Below are 24,990 nucleotides of genomic sequence, written 5' to 3' on the forward strand. Positions count from 1 at the left end.
CTGTTACATCTCCCTTTTTCAGAAATCTTCCTGCGTTTTTAATATGGGAGCCAATGAGGCTGTTGGTGCGTGTTGGTGGATCATCTGTGCGTCCTACGCCCAAACTATAACTCTGACAGCTTTACCAGAGGATTGTGAGGGAGAAGACTAATTTTCCTACGTTTCTATGCATAAATTATTTCTGTAGAGTGGAATTTGCAGCCTGGAGCGCAGTTTTCAAATTTATTTTTTGAATAATTTTTTTATTTTTTTTGAATTTTTGAATATTTGGTCATTGAACAGGGATTGATAAAAAACTATATGACCTATTGAAACGTGGATTAATACACCGTTACACAAGACTTGTGTCTACTGTTTAAAGTTTAAATGGAGTCTCTAGGTGAAATTATGCCGGAGAAGTAGACGTTAAAAAAATCTCCAATTATTGATCTTTTTCCCTCATTTTTTTCCGGCCGTCCCATTCATTTCAATGCAAAATTTTGGGCAGTTTTTCGCGACTTACATCGCAAAAAATTCATATTCTGTAGATAAAAAAGTAATAACACACCGATCCCGATCAAACCGCACGTTTTGATATATAAACTAGTAGCAGGACGAAATTGCGTCCAGAAGAGGAAGAAGAAGAAATCCACAGTATAACAGTAGTGCAGCACTGGTCCCTACAGCTATTGCTGTATGGGACCAGTGCTTGGTGCGATTGCCCCGTGGTCCTAACAATATTAAAATTAAATATAACATCACAAAGCTGTTTAGCACAGTCGCATCACAGCAAGAAGGTCTCGGTCTTCTGTCGAGATGTGCTACCTTGTTAAAAAAGTCTCCTTTTTACTGTATTTCCATCAAAATTATATCATCTTTAGCAGTGTTGAAATCGAGTCTTCAGTGTTTGAGTACAAGTCACCAAAGAAGAGTCGAGAAAATCGGCTTTATATAAAAGTGTGCACTTTCAGCAAAATGTTGTGGTGATACAACTCCTAAAAATGAATCTCCTCATGAAATAAGTGGCAAATTAGATATCAAAAGCACATCTGTACCTGCTCTAAAAAATTTTTATTTCTTATGTAAAGTTGGGTTTTTAACATGGGGGTCTATGGGGATTGACTCTCTTTTGGAGCCAGCCTCCAGTGGCCATTGGAGGAACTGCAGTTTTTGGCTCTTCTGCATTATTTACTAATTAAACTCATTCATCCTGAGACGAGGAAAGGCTGGACTGAAGCTCTGCTGCAGTTTAATAATGGATGTTTATTTGAAATGTGTCTTGAATTATTTAAAAACAGACTTCTTCTTCTTCTTTAGCATGTTGGGGGGGTTGGAGGTCTAATCCTGTCTAATTAGAGTCTAATGTGGGCTTTGTTTGATTAATTAGAGGAGGGAAGCTGGGAGGCTGAGATCACACTGGGCAGAGAGCTGACACACACACACACACACACACACACACACACAGAGTGAGTTAGCTCATGCTGAGCGGTGCCAGGCTCTGATGGGATCAGGCCTGAGGTCAGCTCCACACTGACGGAGGATGTGACTGATGGACGGAGTCGAACATAAATCTGTCACAACTAATTTAAGTGAAAGTCACAAGAACAAGAAGTGAGGAAGGTAAACTCAGAGGTAATGGCCCTTCACTTCCACTATTTCCACTCTGTGCAACTTCTTTAAACCTCAACCCCCCTTACCAATATTTGCCATTGCTCCTGCTGCAGCTGCTGTGTTTCATTCATTCATGCAAACTAAGGTTATTATAGTTAACGAAAACTAATGGAATTTTATGACTGTCAAATCTGAAATGCTTCCACGTCTGAAAATAAACTTCATGGTCTACAGAAAACATAGAGAAAGCTTCATGATTTAGTCATAAAATGCACAAAACCTTCCAGATATGAGCTGATCCCCTCCAAGGTTATCATAGTTAACGAAAACTAACGAAATGACGAAAACTAGAATTGAAAAAACATTTTTGTTAACTGAAATAAAAATAAAAACTAGAGTCATTTAAAAAACGATAAGTACTGAAACTGTACTTTGCGGTTGCAAAACTAACTAAAATTATAGTGAAAATGTTCGTTCGTTTTCGTCTTTGTCAACTTTTTTCATACGTAAACCTTTTTGGTTGATATGAAATCTATTTCATCTATCTGGTTTTATGACTTAATAAACTTATTGGGGCTGAGATGGATCAGACAAAGGAAATAAAGGAAACATTTATTGTGACTTTTTTGAATCTCACACCCAACAAATACCCCATTACAAAAAAACTAAATAGAAACTTAACTAAAACTAAGCATTTTCCCAAAAAATAGAAACTAATTAAAACTAGCAAACTCACTCTAAAAACTAATTAAAACGAACTGAATTTGAAAACAAAAAATCACAACGAAATTAAAACTAAAATTAATGAAAAATCCAACACTATTATAACCTTGATGCAAACTCAGTCATCTTTTAAATCTTTTCTTAATTGTATTGCCTTTTATTGACCTTTTCCTTCTTTTACATTGTTTTATAAATTGTTTAGCTGTTTTATTTATGTGTTCTCAATTGCATTTTCTTTTATTGTCAAGCACCTTGTAACTTTGTATTGAAATGTGCCATACAAATACAATTATTATTATTATCATTACTATTATTACATGTAACAGTTAGGGGAAATTGAAGAACTTTTATTTTGAAGAGGTGACTTTTATTTTGGTGACTCTCCGGTCGTTTTTTTTTTTATCCGGAAGAGCAACAATCCTCACCCTTCTTTTATTCTTGTGAGTATGTTTATTTGTATTTGTATATTTCTTCAGGAGGATTTAACATGTTGTAAGTTATATTTGTTATATTTGACTCATGCACATGGTTAATATTGTCTGTTTTATATGTTTATTTTCAAATACAACCTTTTGGGTCTGTAGATTATATGATGAAACTTTCTTGCTTTAGTCATAAAATGCACAAGTTAAATATGGATATTTAAATAGATTCTGGTGACTCTGACTCGTCCATTCTGGCGCATGATGACTCTGACTTGGACTAGAGCATATTAAAAAAATGACTTTCCCAAAACTGCATTTAAAGAAATGGAACAACCGCATTATAAAAGTTGACTTTGGAATGTTAATGTTAATGTTTTTTCAGCTTCTGTGGATTTTGGAAGAACTAAATAAACTCCCTGAGATGGTGACAGTGTGTCATTATGTTTAATGACAACCTTTTTATATTTGTATATCAGCTATTTGAAGTTGCCAGAAAAGAGAACTTGAGGCTCAACGAGTCCAGTCTTTCCTCATCTCAGGATCATTTCATTTAATTAGGGCTGTAACCAAGCAGCAGCCTCCGGGGCTCAAAACTGAAGCTAACGCAGAAGACTGCAGTTCCTCCAACGGCCACTTGAGGCTGGCTCCAAAAGAGAGTCAATCCCCATAGACCCCAAGGTTAAAAACCCAAACTTTACAGCAGAAATGACATCTTTACAGCCTGGTACAAATATGGTTTTGGTCTCTAAATCTTATGGTAAATTTTTAGGAATTGTATCACCACAACATCTTGCTGAAAGTTCATATTTTTTATATAAGGCCTATATTTCCTTATATATTACGCACACTGTAAAAAAAAAGATCAATAATAGCTACTCAATAAAATTGAGGCAACAGATTGCACTCAATATTATTAAATAAATCTAACTAAGTTACAAGTTGAGTTAATAACTTAACGGGAAGTGCCTGTCAATTAAAAACGGACTAATTCTATTGTGTTGGATTCATTCAAAATTCTCTTGATTTAGAATTACATACACATAAAGATTATATTTAATGTGATCAAAATAAGTAGATTCTATCTCAAACATTTTTATATTAAAGTTACTTAAACAACTGCCTCAAAATCAAGGACGCATTTATATTTAATACATTTTATCAAATATATTAAGTAAAATGAAATGACTACAGAATAATTTATTACAGTGCAGGCATGAAGAGTCATTCAGATAATGATGACTCGACTCGACTCGACTCGACTCGACTCTCCTTTGGCGACTTGGACACAAGATTGGTGACTTCATGCTCGGGTCAATCTTGAGGTTTTGGGTTATTTTTCTCCCATCACGTCTTCTTTCAGAATAGTGGAAAGAAAACATCCAAAACAAACGTTTCTGTGTATATTTGACTAAATTTTGTAGATTTCTCCTGAAGTCACAAAAAGTAACTCTCCTGCACAATATTCTGTGTTCTACATGTTCTATATTGTTGTTGCTGTGAATTAGAATTAATATTTTGTCTTCTAATACTCATTTCCATTAAGAAAGTATAAAAACCTTTAAAGTCCGTTTTCTCAAATTGAGTTTTTCCTCATTAATCTCAACTTCAGCTCCACTTACAGACACCAAACTCACCAGTTTTATTCACAACTAGATCCTGAAGGTTTTTACAATCATTCATACCATGATTTATACATTTTGTTCTTAAAACATGACCAAAATAGATTTTTTTTAATGGCTTTTGGTAGTATTTTCTCATTTCTGTAAAAAAAAAAAAAAAAAAACTTTGCATCTTATAAATCAACAACATAAAATAATAACTTTTGGACTCGACTACAACACTGATAAAGATGACATAATTCTGATGGAAATACAGTAATACAGTTTTTTTTTTTTTTTTTTACAATGTAGCACATCTCGACAGGACACTGGGAATCTTGCTGTGATGTGACTGTGCTAAACAGCTGTGTGATATTATATTATATTTAATTTTAATATCGTTTTATCGTTTGATTGCATGCTTTTGTTTTGGCATGTTTGCAAAGAGGGTTCAGTTAATTCTCCTTCTTTATTTACTCTTAACTTTACCTCTTTATAGGTTTTGTTTCCTGTTATTCCTGTCCCTTAATGTGTTCCCTTTTTTCTTCTTTTTATGTTTGCCTGTGTTGACTTTAAAAGAAGAGAAGATGCAACTGGAAGGGAACTGGGCGACCGCAGACCTCCGCCGAGGCCAAATGTCCGATCTCACAACGGTAATGACAGAGAAAACATTTCAGTCTGGTGATTTAGATCTGCTGCAGATTTTAATGTGTTCCTCCTCGGCCCGTGCTACACCCTGCCACCAAAGTTTCATGAGAACAGAACCAGGACTTTAATCTGTAATCCTGCACAGACAAATAAACAAACTTCACTGAAAACATTACCTCACTGGTGGAGATAAAAACCAGTACAAGAGTCTCATTCTGCTCTAAAAAAGAACTTTAAAAGAATCTAATGACTCAATAATAAAAATGTCATCTGTCAGCTGCAGCAGGATGTCACGCTTTAATGCTGTGTGTGTGTGTGTGTGTGTGTGTGTGTGCGGGGTGAGTCAGTGCAACAGGAGAAGCTGCTACAGGCAGGAACAGTGAAGTAATATGAACTCAGCGATTGGCTGAGACGGAGACATGTGCAGATTGTGTCTGAATGTGATGAAGTTCCAGCAGGAAGCGATCAGAGATGAGAAAATATAGACGGACTGTGAAGTTCTGAGTCACACTGACACGTTCTGATTTATGTTTTAACAGTTATTAATATGAGGAAAGGCTCTGCTTCAGTACGTTTTAAAGGACCAGTGCAGCAGCAGGAGGATTCCTGTTCTACACTGTAAAAAATATATAGATTTTCCAGAAATTTACTGGATTATTTTATAGCGTTTTTCTTGTTTTTTCTACATTAAATGCAAATGGCATATATAAATTTACTGAATTACAGCAGTTTTAGACACGTTGTTAATGTTGAAATAAAGACACAAACACACAAAAGTCAACCTCATGGTAGAAAAGTCAGAGGAAAAGTCAGAGGAAAAGTCAGAGGAAAAGTCAGAGGAAAAGTCAGAGGAAAAGTCTGAGGATGCATAAGATTTTTTTGCAATCAAACAAACATGAAGATAAATCTCTCTTGCTGCTGTTTGCTATATGACCTGTATGTTTATGTTGCTAATGTCTGCTTTTAACAACTGTGAGTCATTTCTTTAGACGAGACTCTACAGGCCAGAACATTGTTTTTTCATGCACTGCTTAGTCCTGTCACGATAATTACTATATATCGACTTATCGTTTGATATATAAAAATGGACACGATAGTTTTTTTCTGGACTCAATCTATTGACTTTGTGCTTTTTTGTGTTTTTATTGCTGAAGTAAAACTATATTTCCCAAGCATTCCCGCTGTTTATATGTTATTTTAATAATAAAACAATATAATACATAATGATTATCTCATTGAAATGTTTTGTTAACAGAGCCTGAGAGTCTTTTTTTTTGGTTGTAGTTTATCTATGTGTTTTATTTATCTAGGATATTTTAATATTTCTTTTCCACATTTCAATTCCAATGTTTAATATTCTCGAGATTGAAAAATGAATTGCTGAGGAAAAGGATTAACTTATTATGCTTTAATATCATTATAAAACTAAAACAACATTTTGTGTCTTTTTTGGTAATTTTGTGTCTGTTTTGGTAATTTTGTTTATTTTTGGTCATTTTGTGTCTTTTTAATAATTTTGTTAATTTTGTGTCTTTTTTGGTCATTTTTTTTCTATTTTTTGGCTAATTTTGTGTCTTTTTTTGGTCATTTTCTGTCTTCTTTAAGTAATTTAGTTTTTTTTCCTGTCATTTTGTGTCTTTTTTTGGTCATTTTGATACTGCCTCAGCGGCCCCCAGGTTATTTGAGTTTGAGACCCCTGCCTTAATATATAAACTGCTGTTGTCTTTGCTCAGAAGTCTTTTAAACTGCTGCTGCTACTGTTTGTGTTTGTTTTGTTGTATTTTATGCCTTTTGCAAAAACTTGGCCATGGACTGTATTTTTTTTTTACCATGCATTTACTAATTCACACTTTCTTTTTAAACAAACTAAACTGGAAGTGAAGATAATCCAGTTTTCGACCACAGCGGTGCACTGATCTAAGGTTTTGTTTGCAGTTTCTGGCCTCTGAGTGACCGACAGAGAAACCGAAGAGCAGAAAGGGGATTTTTTTTAAACAAACAAAGAACATTCAGTGTTTGTACAACACATGTTGCTATAAACACATGCTGCGCAAACACCAAACCCCAGCTGTGTCCTTTTACATTATGACTGTAAATGGCATAAAAAATCACTACACTTAGAGTCTAGACTGTTTGTTATGTTATTGGTATGAAAATAATGATATTAGAGAAGGAGTGTTTGTATTTGTTGTCATGGTGAAGCACATGGCGAACAGTCAGATTTAATAAAAAAACTATGATTAAGATCGTTTCTCATGTCTTAGTTAGGATAACATCTTGAATATCTGTTTGGATTTTGGGAATAAAGTTTGGGGTCAATATCCCTGTTATTTATTTCAAATGTTAACTTCGGGGAAAAGCCCCATGTGGCTTATATTTATTATTTATTATGTCCTAATAACTTCCTTTTGCACCATTTCACAGCGTGCAGAACCGACGTGAGGCTATTTTTTATTTACAACATCAACATGTTGACAAGTTTAAGTGCTGTTTGGGTGGGTTTTTGGACTCGTGTCCTGAAAAGCCTGAGAGAAGACACAATTATCTCTAAACTGGTGCAATTAACTTTGGATCGATATGATGGAAAATCACAGGGCCCCCGAGGGCCCCCAGACCTCAGTTTGACTCCCACTGATCCAGACGAACACAACAAGCCTGAAAAACATATTTTATCAATCAGTTTCCTAAACTGAAGACACAATACATTTTCTGCAGCTTTGGTCATTTCACCACATTCTGTGGTTTCTGAGTTGGGCGGGGCTCGGTCACAAAAGGCATGATGTCACCAAAACATGATGTTTTTGAGGGTGAAACTCTAAAATATAAAAACAAAATGTCAGGATGGTTGATGGGCTTCAAACCTGCAACAATGTGGGGGCAGCATACATCCTGTATCCACATCCAGCTGTTACAAAAGTTATGATTTTGGGTTTGCATCCACCCAAATCCATTGATAAATCCCCAAATCACTCTGTGGTGGAGACCAAAAACAGAGCCAAAACAGATCGTATTAAAATAATAGACATAGTAAACGTTGACTCTGGTTTTGAAGCCACACGTATTGCCACCAAAGCCACCATATTGGGGTTTTTTTTGCAACCACAACATACGCAGAACGGATTGGGAGGTGGAGGGAGCGAGGTTGGTTAGCAAGAGGCAATTCTCATTATTAGAACAGTTGTTGAGGTAATAAATAAAGTGGGAAGTGGGAAGATTTTCTCATTAACTTCTGCAGAATTGGACTTCTTTTGCCCCCCTGCTGGCCATTAGAGACTTCTGTATTGGCTTCACTTTTCAGACCCACAGGGTTTCTGTGTCTTTTTGTGGTCTTTTTGTTGTTTCTGTGATCTTTTTGTGTATTTTTGTGGTCTTTTTGTGTCCCTTTGTGGTCTTTTTGTGTCCCTTTGTGGTCTTTTTGTGTCCTTATTGTGTCTCGTTGTGTCCTTTTTGTGTCTCTTTGTGTCTCTTTGTGATCTTTTTGTGTGTCTTTGTGGTCTTTTTGTGTCCTTATTGTGTCTCGTTGTGTCCTTTTTGTGCCTCTTTGTAGTCTTTTTGTGTCTCGTTGTGGTCTTTTTGTGATCTTTTTGTGTCTCTTTGTGTTTTTTTGTGTCTTTTTGTGTCCCTTTGTGGTCTTTTTGTGATCTTTTTGTGTTTTTTGTGTCTTTTTGTGTCCTTTTTTTGCCTCTTTGTGGTCTTTTTGGCCTCCTGTGTCTCTGTCTTTTTGTGGTATTTTTGTGTCTCTTTGTGGTCTTTTTGTGTCTATTTGTTTCTCTTTGTGGTCTTTTTGTGTCTATTTGTTTCTCTTTGTGGTCTTTTTGTGACTTTTGTGGTCTTTTTGTGTCCTTTGTGGTCTTTTTTTGTCTCTCTTTGTGGTCTTTTGTGGGGGTTTTTGTGTCTCTTTGTGGTCTTTTTGTGGTCTTTTTGTGGTCTTTTTGTGGTCTTTCTGGTCTTTTTGTGTCTTTTTGTGTTCTGTCTTTTCTTGGGACATTGTGCCAGTGAAGACCACGGCGACCCTGACACTGAACGGGCCGACCCACTCATGTTCACTGTTATTATAAGACATATTGATTATTGATTATTATTGATTATTTTACCTTTGCTCTCCTTGGAGGTGCAGCAGCCTCCCTCAGCTCCACATTTCTCCCTGAGGGACGACACCTCCCTCTCCAGCCTCTCCAGACGCTCCCGCAGCGCAGCGAAGTCCGCCTCGCAGCCACAGGACCCCGAACCAGAACCAGACGGAACCAGTTTGATCTTGTGGGTCAGGACCAGAGGAGAGCCGGGGATCAGATCGATTTCTTTACCTGGGAGACAACAACACGCTGAGTAAATAACGGAGCTTCAGAAGTTCCTCCAGCACTGATGAAGTTGTCAGAAAAATTACATTTCTTCACAACAGTTTTACAAACATGTCAAACAAGATTAAGATGAGGAGGATTAATAAACACAAGTTGTGTTGTGCAGGTCTTTACCTCCCTGGCTGACTTCAGGAGAATCCCCCTGAGTGACGCAGCCCTCTGAGATCACCACCTGAAACACGGACCATGTCAAAGTCAATCTCAGTGTGTTTGTGTGTTTGTAAATCCACATTGCAGCACAAAATAAGTCTCCTAAAAAAAAAACCTCCTCTGAAATGCAGCTGTCTGGACTCTACTACTGTATTATTTGTATATGTCTGTATAATAAAAGACTGATTGAAGAATGGGAGGCAGGTGAGCAGGAGGGAGGGAGGGAGTTGGAGGTATGCACTTCAGAATCGATTTTAAGATTATTTTACTGGTTTATAAATCTCTTAATGGTCTTAGTCCAGCCTATTTGTCTGATTTATTGTTATCCTATGAACCTCGAGGAGCCTCAGGTCTTCTGGCCTTTTAATAAAACCAAAAGTTAGAAGGAAAACCCACGGTGAGGTGTCGTTTTCTGTGGTCCATGTTGGTGGAAGACCTGAAGACCTGAGGGCTTCAGAGACGCTTCATGTTTTTAACCCTCTATGGTATGGGGTTTTTTTTTTTCAAGTCTTGGTCGCACCTACACTAAAAAGTTATCAAATCGACCGGCTCAGCCATGACAAGTGGTTTTCAAATTATTCAGCAAAAACACGCCAAAAAAATCCCCCCAATGTTACCCTATGGAGAGGCTAGAGTGGATGACATCATCGCTAGAGTGGAGAGGGAGAGAAAAAATTGTCAAAAAATGAATTTGGAAACTGCGCTCGAGGCCGCAGATATCACTCTACAGAAATAATTTATACATAGAAACGTAGGAAAATTGGTCTTCTCACTCACATTGGTCTGCTAAAGCTGTCAGAGTTATAGTTTGGGTGTAAACAGTTCAAATTGTAATCTAATGTTTGGGTCGAGTCACAGGCCCGAGTCAAGCACACTCAAAATACCTTTAGAATTTTTTCTAGTATTATTTATTATTTTCATCTTTTTTTACAATTATTATTATTATTTTTTATTATTATTATTATTATTATTATTATTATTATTTACTTTTGTCTTTTTATTTTATTTTATTTTATCTTACCTTATTTTATATATATTTTTTTTTAATCTAATTAATTTCTAACCTGCCTCCAGTGGAGGGTTTGGGATTGGCGGATTGTCGGATTATTATTATTTTTTTATAATGTGAAACACTTAGTGTTACATTTCTCTGCTATACAAATAAAGTGTGATTGATTGAAAGTCTGACTGAGTTAGAAGGAGAGTTGGTGTGTTGCAGTAAAAAAAAGAGCAGATGAGAAGGACTCACCTTGATGGAGTCCTGCTTGGTGTCCCTCGGCCTCCTTTGACCTCTGACCTCTAGCTCGTGGGAGGTGGAGGGGGTGAGGAGGGCCGGAGCAGCCAGCAGGAGGACGAGGAGGAAGGAGGGGACGGAGGGAAACATGGCCGGGTCGGAGCAGGAGAACTCCTCCTCAGGTTGTTTAGGAAAAGGAGGATAAGAAGGGAAAGATGCCGGAGCGCTCAGGAAACCTGATCTGACTGAGGCAGTTTGTCCGCTTGAATTGAAGCCGATGGTTTCCAAAGAGAAACAGATTAGTAGCTCTGGAGCTGCAGGTGAAACAGATCTGTGTCAGCTGCTGTCGCTTCAATCAGCTCCCACAGAGGTGATGAAGACACGCTCCGCTCGCTTTCTCCTCCCGACGCTCCGATGGACTCCGGGGAGTTTTCCCCCCTGGAACAGAGACAGAAAGGAACGTTTAAAGCCACGTTAAAGCTCCATGTTCGCTCCGGAGACTCCAATTTGGTCACAATTAGCAGAAATGGGGCCATTAGCTGTTTATGAGGCTGTCAGTGCAGCGTGACGGCCAATAAACCACAACGGGGAGAAATAACTTGGTCTGTTTTATGTTAAAAAGCAGCTCACCTTAAGCTGTGGCACATTGATCAGTCTGATCATTTAGTCTATGTGTTCTGCTAACATTGATTAAGTTATTTAGTGTATGAAAAGTAATTAATGACACTGATCCTCATGTCTTGGAGCCAGTAAGGCCTCAAGAAGCTAAAGCACCAATTGGGTTGGAAAATTAAACTAAATAAAAACGTATTTGTTGCTGAGAAGTAGTTTAAATCTTAAGTTCTCAATCTTTTTTTCAGGTAAGGACCCTTACAGGACACAGAACATACTGGGAGCCTCCTAATAAAGCCTATTTTTATACTTCTAAGTACTTCTAACTTGGATTTTGAATAAAGTGCTTGAAACGACTCAAAATTTAAGTTATATTGGACACTAGGTCTACTTACAAACAGAAACTTTGTTGTATATTCGTAATTAATTGGTTCTCAAGAATGCTGTCACAAACATAATTGTGTTGTTAATAGCACAATATCATCTAATTTTATGTAAGAAAAAAAGTTAAATAATCAGTTTACTGTAATTACCACATTTACTTTATATAAATATGTAATTTACCACAGACGTACGCTGCTGAAAGAGCTTGAAATTGTTTGCATTTTATTTTGGAAAAGGTGTAGAAACCCTAATAGTTATGTCATTAGTTTTAGTTATGTGAAAGAAATTAAAAGTTACCGACTGTAGCTTTAAACTACAGTGAAAAAGATTAATATCACCGCGCTCAGAGTTTTCCCCTGACATTCCCTCCAGCACACATTCAGTAGCTGATCGAATCCACAAATATGAGTCAAACCCTGAATGAGCTAACCACCGGGTCTCCCCCGAGAGGTTTAAAACCAAAGCTGGTTAATACTTCTTCTGTGTGTCCTCCATCCAGCTCAGATCCACTTTCAATGTTGAAACCAGCTGCTCAGAGTTCCCAAAGCTGGACCCGAGTCCACAACAGCAGCATAACGTCACCTGGGCTGCAGGTGGAAAGCTGAACCGGACACGTGACCAGCAATTTAACTGCACAAATTAATAAATATTGCCAGTTCGTTAAAAAAAACAAAAAAAAAACAACGTAATTTGTCGATTAAATTATTTCCTTTCCTAATGTTCTTTTACAAGTTTTGTCGTTATTTACAATATTTAATAATGGAAATGTTCATTATTTGCAATATATTATGGACATTTTCTATGCACAGAACTGCCTTTTAGTTTACCATTAAGAACCCAAAACCCACATTTTTATAAAATATACTGTGTGAGGTGTGTTCTTTTAAAGTTCTTCCTGACACACAGTAACGTCATCTGTCAATACCTTTCTGCTGTTCCTTTATCATAACTTAGTCAAAACTAGTGTTTTGTTTGTTGTTTACCATCAAAATAAATTTATTTTTTTAAACTCAAACCACAAATTAAAAAAACATATTTTCAAACTGCTTCCTTTGATGGTAAACATTGTTAGCTTTTGGTCCAGAAAAGGTAAATGTGGTAATTATAAACGACATAGATAAAAATATTAAAATTGTTAAATTTTATGATATTTTGATATGTTGCTGTAAGTGTCCCTGAGGTCTTTAAAATGTGAATATAAATAAAATACACATCATTACTTTTATTAATAGTATTATTAATTACAAAAGTAGACAAACTATAAACATATTCTGTGAGTGGGCTTCCCTAATCTGCCTAGCAACAGTGACAAGTGCAATATAATGAGTGTGCTTACTTGTTTGTAGCGTTAGCTAGTCTGAATGAACAAACTGCCTCAAACATGAAATTGTACCTTTAAAATTAACAGCAGTTATCAAGAGGGTGTAATAAAATAACCGTAATAAATAAGATTAATGTCAGTTAGTTTATTTCTGTACCTGATATGAACCCATTGATTTTGAAGTCCCATCACTCAGCTTTCTTCTGCTCATTTCTAGCTTGTTTTTACTGCAGTAATCCATTTTACCGTCTCATAGGAGCTTTATAAATCCAATGAAATTATCTCCCTTTCAAAACGCAGCTACCACACTAAGAAACTAGCTGCTAACAATAATTAACAAAACAAACATCTCCTGCCAATATGGCGCCGTTTCAAATCAATTAACGTCAACAACCGGAGCTTCAACCACAAACTGTTGAAACGCTTCGTTTCTACTTCCTCCCGCTGTTCAACACCGTCACCTTTTTTTTTTTTTTTTAATAAACTTTATTAAGGCAGTAGGGTGGGGTGTAATACAAAAAAATACATCAGAACGTCGCCAGGGGGTTTCAATAAATCATAAAGAGGTTGTCATACAAAAATATTATAAAAATTACAAATATTCAGAGTTTTAGCAGCTTTCAAATTAGTCTTTAATAGAATTAATATACTGCTTGGTTTCATTTATAAATATAGAAAAGAGGGGATTTTTTTTTGTGTATCGAGATTTATGTATGTGATATTTTGCCAATAGTATAATTAGATTTATAATGTAATATTGATTTTTTTTTGTGTATGGGAAGTCAGTGAAACCAAACAGTATATTTTCAAAACAAAGGGACAAATTAGGTTCAATTGACACCGTCACCTAAAACATCCGGTTTCAGCCGCGGTCATCTTTTATTCGGATGACGTCATACGGAGTCAGAGTCTGCGCAGTAGTGACAGAGAGCGGAGCCGCGGTATCGAGTTCCCGCCCAAACACCCGCTCGGACCAATCAGGAGCCAGTTACAACCGCCAATCATGACGTCACAGCAGCCCCGTTTCACAGAATCAAATAGCTAATTAAAAACAAACTGATCGGAAAAAATGAAAAATAAATGAACATTACCGTGATATGAACGACCTAAAATAACAGAAACAATCTTTGGGAAGCATTTATTTAATGTTTAATACCGTCTATAGTCCCAATCATTACTTTTTAAGTTTTTTTCAATACAGCATAATGTTAATTTTTTTAATTATGGTCCCATTTAGGGTAAAAAAGATGATAAAGCTTTGGGAATGTCCACTATTAGGCTATTGTACAGTCTAAGTACAGCTGAGACTGAATGTTTTTAGTTTTTAGTAGACAAATTAAAATGTTGGTTTAAGAATAGTACTGGATGAAAAAAGTCAAAGAAAACTTTGAAAACAAAACTAATGAAAAATCCAAAACTATTATAACCTTGCTCTACAGTTTGTGTCCATGATGTAGATTAAAAATTACAATATTTCAAAGGTCTCAAAATCAGAATATTTGGTACATAAATTGACATTTTTCCAACATACGGTCCAATTTTAATGTTTAAACAGTCCAATTACCTTCTTGAAAAATCTTAAAATAATACATAAGCAACATAAACTCCCTCTCCATAATTTAAAAAGTCAGAATCTAGGAACAATATACCAAATAAAGCTGATCTGTTGGGCACAATATGTCTTTTCACTGTTAGAAGTCTCCATGAAATGACTCATCTGAACTGGACTCGGCCCTCACTGAGTTCCTCTGTTGCTAATTGGTCTTGACCCGACACACAGAGTTCAGCATCTGCACTTTAATGAACATCTCTGTCTAGACCTCCCTGTTACTGAGCCCTCCCCATTCACTTCAATGGGAACAATTAGCTTGTAAATACCTGCCGCTAACAGCTGCTGCAGCTGCACTCTCAGAGAACACTCAGGAGGCTAATATGAGGTCCCTGAACGCCCCGTAGAGGCTCCACACCTCCACCTCCTCCCACTTTCATTCCTCCTGTTCACACCGGAGCCAAAACAAACTCTGAGCGACTCGTTCAAACACAAACTTGGCACTCGAGACACAAACTCGGCTCGGGTTAACGCTTCGATAAACAAAGTGGCACCTGGGGGCGGATCAAGTTTGACTCATTATTGAAAGAGTTTGTAGACGTTTACCTGCAGCTTTTTCCCTCCATCTGTTTAACAATCAGATTAACTTGCATTAGAGACCTTTAATCCCTCTTACTTTCTTTACTTTCATCATTTTACCATTAACAAAAACTAAAACAGATCAATCTGTAGGAATATATGATCGAAAATGCCACTTCTAAAACTCTTAAAAATCTAAAAACTTTTAAAACTTGATCCAGTCTGGTTTTAACCCAATGGCATATATAAAATAAGACAATTTCTTAACTAATTTTCATATTTTCCCAACGCATGTTTTGCTTTTGTTGTGTCATATCACGCTGCAGAGTTTAAGAGTGACGGAGTCATTCTTTGAGTCAAACAAACACCAATCTGTGTTTGTGTCTCGTGTGCAAGGAAAAGGCCACATGGAGTTATTTGATTGAGTTATAGTTGTTTTAATGTAACAATTAATTAGAATAATGACGTCGCAGCGTCTTTTCCCAACCCTAAACAAGCAATTATGTTCCATAAACATTACCCAGTTGTTCCATTTCACAACTTTAGCCACATTAACATGATGGCGTGTTAAAACATTTAAAAACCAGAGTAAGGGTCGTTAAATGGCACATAGTCTTTTTAGGTAATTTTTTTTCTTTTTTCGTAATTTGTATCTTTTTTCGGAATTTTGTGTCTTTTTTTTGGTCATTTTGTGTCTTTTTTTGGTAATATTGAGTCTGTTTTTGGTAATTTTGTATCATTTTCGGTAATTTTACGTCTTTTTTTGTAATATTGTAATAATAATAATATTGTAATATTTTGTAATATGTCTTTTTTGGTCATTTTATGTCCTTAATTTATAAGAAAAATATACTTGAACAAACATCAGCGTGATAAAAATTACTTTAAATGAGGAAGGGAATCCACACTAATGATATAATTGTAATATCTATTGAAAATAATAAAGTTTTAAAATGTTATACAACAAAAAACAAAAATCTCTCAACAGAAGTCATTCAGGAGGCACTGGATCATTTACACGATATTACGAATTATACGAAACATGATATCAATATTTCATTTTTAACATCAATATATATTTATGGCATCACCCAAACTTTGTAGCATAGAACATTTTTGCTCTTGTTAGACCTGCTGCATGTTTTTCTGAAGAACGATGTTAGAAATAAGTTGAATATTTGTTTGATCGGTTCGTTTTGTATCTGCAAAACAAAATGCATCAGTTTCTTCATTATGTTTTGTTTGTAAAAGAGCTCAAAATCAACTTTATATGATGCTTTAAAATTAATTTCAGGTCCCCTTTTTCTGCAGCAGGTAATTAGATTTGCCACTTTTTTTCCTCATAAATCTGACACTTTTTTCTCACAACTAGCAACTTTTTCCTCTGAGATTTGACACTTCTTTATTATAAATCTGCATATTTTATCTCCCAGATTTGTCACTTTTAATCTCATAAATCTGCTACTTTTTTCTTGTAGATTTGCAATTTATTTTCTCATTAATCTACTATATATTTGTCCTAGATTTGCCACTTTTTCCTCGTAAGTCTGCTCATTGTTTCTTGTAGATTTGCCACTTTTAATTTTGTGTAAACAGATTTTCAGTCAGAGGACTTTGACTTCAGACTTTTTGGTCAGTTTTTATTGGAGATTAACGACGTGTTGCAGTGCTCTGATTGGCTGTTAGTGATGTAATGATTGACAGCCACCACCAGCCTCATTAATGAACATCAGTGACGCACTTTGTGCAGTCTGAGCTGCAGACGGAGACTTTCTCATGGACGACACACAAAGAAATCATTTGGAAAGGAAAAAGCAGCTTCGTCACTCATAAAGTTTGAGGTTTTTTTAAAATAAATTTGCATTGATTTCCATCTAATCTGCAGCCACGACGATGATTAACGCTGCAGCAGCATGTCAGTGAAGTGCAGCCAAAACATCCTCAAACCAACAAACATAATGTTGTTTGTTTATTCCTCAAACATCTGCAGAAAACAAGAAGATTTCACCTGTTTCTAATGTACAAACTCAACTATTTGCAGCCGTGATTTGTTGATCTTCCTGCAACAATCTGACTCGTTTCATCTCTGATTCATATTGGAGTGAAACAAGCTTATCTGACTCATCATTATAAAACAAAAACGTTATTACATTACACGAGAACATTCACTCTTTATGACTCATGATAAACACAAAATCATGTGCAGTCACAGACAATATGCACAAGTTTCTATTTTTGGTGTCCTGTGCAAAAAACACCCAACATATTTAAAACATTTCTGCAGAATTATCCAGAATATTAAACATATTGTTGCATGTATGATCATTTCCCAAAGCTCCAGATTGAGTTCAGCACTTAAAAATGCAAAGATGAAATAAAAAAAGCAATATTTGGCAACAATAAATTAATTTTTGACCTGATTCTTTCAGCTCTAAATCAACATTTTGCATACTGAATTTCACCTTGTACATAGTGTTTTTGGTAATATCGTATCTTTTTTTATAATTTTGTATCTTTTTTTGGTAAATTTGTATCTTTTTCTGGTCATTTTGTGTCTTTTTTTGTGTCATTTTTCCGATAATTTTGTATCTTTCTACGCACAAGTTTCTATTTTTGGTGCAGAAAGTATTAAATATTTTCTGTCCTGTGCAAAAAAATAAACATATTTAAAACATGTCTGCAGAATTATCCAGAATATTGAACATACTGTTGTTTGAAATGCAAAGATCAAATAAAAAAAGCAACATTTTGCAACAATAAATTCATTTTTTACCTCATTGTTTCAGCTCTAAATTAACAATTTGCATACTGAATTTCACCTTGTGCATATTGATGCAATACCTGTAATATTAATGCACTTATTACTAAACATCCTGATGATTCTGAGTGAAATGAATCAACCTGTTGGAGGAAGTGAAGCAGCATCTTACCTGCAGTGAGCTGAGCTGGTGTCTGGCTGTCTGTCTGTGTGGAGATCTCATTGACTGACCAGCAGGAATGGACAGAAAGAGAGAAAGAGAGAAAGAGAGAAAGAGAGGGGAGGAGAGCTGTAAAATTTTCTCATACTTGAAGAATTTTCCCTCCCTCTCCTCTTTCCTCCTCTCCTCCTCCTCCTCTCCTCCTCTCTGATGTAACTCGGAGCTTTACAGGTCCCTGCTGGGCGGAGGTTTGCGATGGAAAACATCTGAATTTCTAGATGTTTTTAGGGGGACGTGGGGGCCTGAAAGTCTCTGTGTGTCTCCTCCGGACCCTGATCCTCCTCTCTCTCTCTCTGTGTTGATGCTGCTGCTCCAGGAGCTGACATCACACTCACACATTTGGCCGCCGTCTGTCTTGTTTTGTTCGGGGGAGAGGACATGCAACACGTCTCAGGACACAGGATGCTCTTATTGTTGCTGTCAGAGAGAGTTTGGAGGGTTTTTAACGAGATGAAGGAGCGTCAGCACCACACGATGCACAAAAGACCACTAAAGATTCATGTATTTCTCTGGATTTCACATTTAAACATTTGCAAAATACAATTTCATCACCTCACATGAGTCATTTATAGGAATATCTGCAGATTTAGTGCATTTTGTGTCTTTCTCTGTGATTTTGTATCTTTTTTTTGTAATTTTGGGTCTTTTTTGGTAAAAAAAAATGTTTTGTCTTTTTGAAATTTTGTATCTCTTTGTAATTTGTGTCTTTTTTGGTCATTTTGATTTCATTTAAAAGTTTGCAGAAAACAATTTCATCACCTCACATGAGTATTTCACTGGAATATCTGCAGATTTAGTGCATTTTGTGTCTTTTTCTGTGATTTTTGGGCCATTTTTGGTGTTTTTTTGTGTCTTTTTTGGTAAATTCTTTTGTTATTTTGTATCTCTTTTCGTAATTTGTCTTCATTTTGATTTAATTTAAAAGTTTACAAAATACAATTTCATCACCTCGCATGAGTCATTTATAGGAATATCTGCAGATTTAGTGCATTGCATCATGTTATGTTGCAGACATTTTGAGTTTTTTTCCTCCTTTTAATGCAGAAAACTTTAAAATCCTGCAGAAGAATAAAAGTTTCTGCACTGCAAACCAGATAAAAACACTAAATCTGAGGGAAATGATCTTGCTGCATGGACAGATAATTTACCTTGACAGATAAATTATCCAACACTTCTAAATCTACAGTTTTCTTATCTTGGTAAGAAACAAATAATCATCAGGTCACTCTGCTCGGGCCAGTTCATCACTGCTGGCAGCGTTAATTTATCTTGTTTTAAGAGTTAATTTCTTATTTTAAGCGTTCAACATGCTTATTTCTAGATTTAATAATCTTAATTTAATAAATCTTGTCAAGGTAAATTATCTGTCCATGCAGCAAGATCATTTCCCTCAGATTTAGTGTTTTATCTGGTTTTTAGACTAAACACCTTTTCTTCAGTGTGCAGACTTGAGTCTGTAGAACACAATCACAAATCATTGAGCTTCTTCAGGAGTTCACAGCAAAAAGAAAGTCGGGAAACAAAACCAGCAGAAGATGAATTTATGTGCAGACTTTTCTGCTGCGTCTCTGCTGAAACTTGTGTCTGTATTTCTTAGCAACGATTGCAGCTTTGCAGGTTGCAGTTGCAGGTCATTGCTCAACTAAACAGCTCATCAATGCTACAACAACAGGATATTTCAAACATGTTCTGGTGTTGCATTCTGTAGAGAAATATAACAGCTGGAAAAGGAGGAAAAAACAACTGAAATTGAACACTCGTATGTGTGTGTAGTCCACCTTCACCTCAAACACACCTGGAGCCTGTTAAGACCACACGCTGTAAATAAACAACATCATAGATTATACATTTCCTTCCTTTTCTTCCCTCCACCCCCCTATAGCTTACACATACAGATACAGAGTTAATTTGTGCAATTATGAAGATTTATCAAACTACAAACCCTCCTAACCCTTTAACCACATATTTCACTTGTTCAGCAGGATTATCTTCACACATGAACACAATTTTTATGATGTTTGAAGCGTGAATGCAGCTGAGAGAAATAAGAAGCTAATAACTGGATGTTGTGAGGCGACTAGTGAGAGTTCCTGTTCGTCTCCGGCGTGATGACGTTAAATATCCCCGACAACCACTGTAAAAAATGACCTTTTCTGTAATTTTGCATCTCTTTTGGTCATTTAGTGTCTCTTTATGGTAATATTGTATCTATTTTTCAGAAATTTTTATCTTTTTTTTGTAAATTTTGCATCTTTTTGGGCAATTTTGTGTCTTTTTTGGTAATATTGAGTCTTTTTAGGTAATTTTGTGTATTTTTTTGTAATTCTGTATCTTTTTTTGTAATTGTGTGTCTTTTTTGGGGAATTTTGTATCCTTTTTTGGTAATTTCGTGTCTTTTTTTTTGGTAATATTGGGTCTTTTTGGGGGGAATTTCGTATCTTTTTTTGTCATTTTGTATCTTCTTTTGTAATTTGGTGTCTTTTTTTGGTCATTTGAGTCTTTTTTGGTCATTTGTTGTCTCTTTTGGTAAAATTTTGTGTCTTTTTTGGGGTCTTTTTGGGCATTTTACCTCTCCTGGGGAGAGTTTGGGGTTTGTTTGACCGGTCCACCTCCATCTCAGACAATTGAGCTGAATATATAAACATTTATTTTACCTCTACTTTGAGTTTTTATTTTGTTTTGCTCATGCCAGGTTTATAACATTACTGCAGCTGGCCACCAGGGGGCGATCCAGATGTTTTGGCCTCAAAAAAGGGGAATCATCATGTTTATCATCTTTATATACAGTCTGTGGTTTAGATGAATGCAGAAGAAAATGATTTTATCTTTGCTGTGTTGTTGGTAATGATTAGAGACACAACAAGCTGCTTCATGTGGACTCAGGTACTCTAAAACTGTTGATGTTGTCATTTCTTTTGGTGTGTATCTTCTGGTTTCTGCCCTGCAGTGTGAAGACGTCTGGCTCTGACTTCCACCTGATCTGGACCTCATCACACCTTTAAAGGAGTTTATCAGCCAGTCTTCAGAGAGTTAACCAGCTTCAGATGGTCATTACGTTTGAAGGATGAAGATAAAAAGTTTGACTTCTGTTGGTTTTGGGCTGAAACCAATCAGGTTTATTAACCATCAACTTTACTGCGACTGTGAACTCTGAACTCTGACTGACCTCCGAACTCCAAAAAACTCCTCAAACTGACTCTGTGAACTTTGTTAAACAGACACTTTTCACTTTAAATGAAGGCAATTTACTCTGAACTGAACCTAGAAACCCCACTGATTATTATAATTATTGGTTATTTCATCCGTTTCTCACTGACTGATGTGAGATTGAGACTGTTTCAGGCTCACTAATCAACTTTACTATCAGGTTTACAGCGCGGCCCTAAAGCCTGACAGTCGCTCCGCAGGGCGCTAACGCTCACGGCTCCCCGGGCGCCTCGCTGCTGCATACTTCATCTCTCTGTGACAGTTTATTCTACCGTCACACCTGGAGACTCTAATGAAGGAGGAAACAGAGAGTGCACATAGAAGAGGTCATCTGAACAAAACAGATAAAAACATTTTAAAAATTAATGAACCGACTCCAGTTTGATTGATATTCCTTTGAGGAAAAAATGTAATAATTTAAAAAAAAGTAAAAAAAAAAGTAAAAAAATAAATAATATTTGATGCATTGCAGCAAATAAATAAATAAATAAATACATACATAAATAAATAATATTGTCAAACTGTTTATCCAAAAGTATTTTTCTTATTGTATTGTTGTTGTTATTATTATTATTATTATTGTTGTTGTTATTGTTGTTATTATTATTATTATTATTATTATTAATTGAACAGATACACAAATGTATATTCAAAAAAATATTATACAAAATTAATATTTTAAAAAATTAAAACAGGATTCATGAAAATGAAAAAAGACAGAGAGAGATCTTTATTAAAAAATACACACCTTTACAAATAATATTTCCTGGGAAAAAATATATATAATAAATGTGAATATATCTGTTTTTATGTCTGATGCATTGCAGCAATAATTAAAAAAAGTATTTAAAAAAAAACTTACAATATAAAATCATAATATTTTGCAAAACATTTAAAAAGTTGTTAAACAGAAAGTTTCAGCTCTTTTAAATAAATATTTGGATTTTGCATTATTTATAATTTAGTTTATATAATTATTATTTATAAGTTAGATATTGTAAATGTGAAAACATTAGAGACCGTCTGGTAATAATAACATGTGAAGAACATGTGGAGCAGGAAGCTTCATATGGACCACAGAGAGAGAGAGGACAGTTAATAAACAGCTAGAGGGGATTCAATATAAAGTAAACAATAAATGCTGCAAATAGTAAATATCAATCAGATGCACATTGTTTTCTGGAGGAGCAGCAGGAACAGATGAGCCTGTTTTACTTCCTATGCTTGAAATATTTATACAGCGGTTTGGTAGACGTTACATCAAAAGTAACATTTTGATGCAAAAAAACTAAAATCACATGCTGAACGCTGCAGGAACAACATTTGGCTGCCACAACAATAAAAAACAAACAAACTAACTAAAATAGCTTCTTGTAAACATGTGACCATCTTTACCAGACAACAAGTAAACAGAGGAGCTGAGAACAACAACAGGAAAACAACAACAGGTGAATGACAGTAAATCAAGTCTGTTTCTCATATTTAATGAATTTATTTGTGTATCTGCAACTCACAGTGAGATACATTGCACTGCAAAAAAAGAAAAGTTGGGTGAACTCAAAATTTCAAGGCAACAAACTTCGATAAAATTTTAAGTTGGACAATTGAACTAAATATTTTAAGTTTTGTTTTTGAGTTTGCTCAACTCTGAATTTCTCTGGCACGATTGTAACGCCGCTATGAATGTCAGCTAATGTTGCGACTACAATTTTGAGTTAGCATTGTTATGCTAATGGCTACTCTTGTAGCTGTAACAAGCAGCGCCGCTAGCATCAGTTAGCCGCTAGCATCAGTTAGCCGCTAGCATCAGTTAGCCGCTAGCTTTCGCTAATGACCGAATTTCACAACAAAGAAATAAGAGTTATCAGAACTATTGTCCCTTGTTTTGAACCCCAACTTAAAGATATAAGTAACAACAACTCACCAACTTGTTTTTGAGCAGACAACTGGCTTCCTTTGTTGTGCTAACTTACATTATTGCCCTAAATGTCAGTAATTTATATTTCCAAGTTTTACCAAATTAAATCACCGTTTTAGGCCAAAACATACAAGTTGGCTTTTTTTTGCAGTGTGCTTAATACTTAAAAACATTTTTTTTATGGTGTTTGAAGCGTTAATGTAGCCGACAGCAGTGAAAGCTAACCACTAGCGGCTGTGAGGCGTTTAATGTCCCCAAATGCTGCTGTAAAAAATTATTTTTTTTGTAATTTTTGCAACTCTTTTGGTCATTTGGTATCTTTTTTGGTAATATTGTGTCTTCTTTTTGGTAATTTTGTATCTTATTTTGTAATTTTGTATCTATTTTTGCTAATTTTGTGTCTTTTTTGGTAATATTGAGTCTTTTTTTGTCATTTTGTGTCGGTTTTTGTAGAGTTTTATCTGCGAGAGAGGAAGTAAGAGATGATTGAATCACATGCTGACCTTTGGTTTCACATAGACACTGTTCTGTGTTTTTATGGTCTTTTATGCTAAATGTTGTGTCTTTTTTTGGCCTTTTTACAGCTTTTTTGGTCATTTTACATTTTTGTTGGCCATTTGGTGTCTTTTATGATCTTTTTTGGGTCAATTTATGCATTTTTCTTGGTTTAAAGCTTCAGTTTGAGAGAATATATACATGCAAAATTCAGCTTTACTCTTACTTGTTTTGCACAAAAACCTGCAGCCACACCGACCCTTTCACGGATCAGTTTGACTCCTTCTGTTCTTAAGCAATGGCACAATATTCATTGGTTTGCTGCTTGCTCTCTCTATATCCACCTCATTTTGTTTAGAACATTTTTTTCTCAGAGAACTTAGAGAAGTTAAAGACAGAACTAATAACTATCAGGTAATTTTGTGTCCTTTTTCTATAATTTTGTGTCTTTTTTGGGTAAAATTGTGTCTTTATTTGGAAATTTCTGGTCTTTTTTGGTAGTTTTGTGTCCTTTTTTTTTGTCATTTTGTGTCTATAACCCTATAAAGGGTTAATCTTTGCTTCTTTCAATTTGGCTCTTGTCAATTCATCAACAATCAGTTGTAGGTTTCCAGACCAGAACAGTGGTCGGTGCTTTCAGCTCAAACATCATAACTCAGTTTCCTCTAATGGAAGAATTAAAAGAAGGAGCAGAGAGGTTTTCCTCCTGCAGCAGCTGGTTGAAACAGCCAAAACACACAGAGCACAAAGACTTTACAAGCTTTCCTTTCCTCCTCTAATGACTTCTTTCCTCTCTGCACCTCCTCTCAGCTCCTCCATCCTGAGACCTCCTTCCCTCTCCCTCTCTGTCGCCATGACTTCACCTCTTTCCCCTTTAGTTTCTCTTAAATATAGATGGTTTGTTTTAATGAACAAAGTGCCTTGAAGAAAGATGTTAAACATATTCTGCAGGTCAAAGAACATTTAAGCACTTTCCTGCATAATGGTGCATAACTTTTATCCAGTCATTTGTGCCTTTTTGTTTTAATTTATGGTGGAAAAGTTTTTATTTAACAATTCAAGACATACTTTACTCCCTTTAATTCCTCTTTTGTGGCTTTAATTTGGGGTTGTAACCTTTTTAATGTGCACATGCACCTGTTCACCTCAATGATAATTCATTTTGATTAATTTTATAAACCCCCTCAACTTTAAAAGAAGTTAAGAGATGTTTGGATCACT

The 24,990-nt window shown here is 35.6% G+C and overlaps 1 protein-coding gene across 1 annotated transcript in view; it reads right to left on the bottom strand.

Annotated features, from left to right (window-relative positions):
• The window catches only part of LOC131984378 (mucin-2-like), a 61,324-nt gene extending 50,068 nt beyond the window's left edge, over positions 1-11,256 (bottom strand). The window contains exons 1-3 of the mRNA XM_059349223.1: positions 10,742-11,256; positions 9,457-9,514; positions 9,079-9,288 (exon numbers count right to left, since the gene is read on the bottom strand). Of these exons, the coding sequence (XP_059205206.1) occupies positions 9,079-9,288; positions 9,457-9,514; positions 10,742-10,876 (403 nt within the window). The 5' untranslated portion in view covers positions 10,877-11,256. The remainder of the gene's footprint in view (positions 1-9,078; positions 9,289-9,456; positions 9,515-10,741) is intronic.
• Between the last annotated feature and the right edge of the window lie 13,734 nt (positions 11,257-24,990).

This window comes from Centropristis striata, chromosome 14, assembly GCF_030273125.1.
Source record: "Centropristis striata isolate RG_2023a ecotype Rhode Island chromosome 14, C.striata_1.0, whole genome shotgun sequence".
NCBI classification, from domain to species: domain Eukaryota; kingdom Metazoa; phylum Chordata; class Actinopteri; order Perciformes; family Serranidae; genus Centropristis; species Centropristis striata.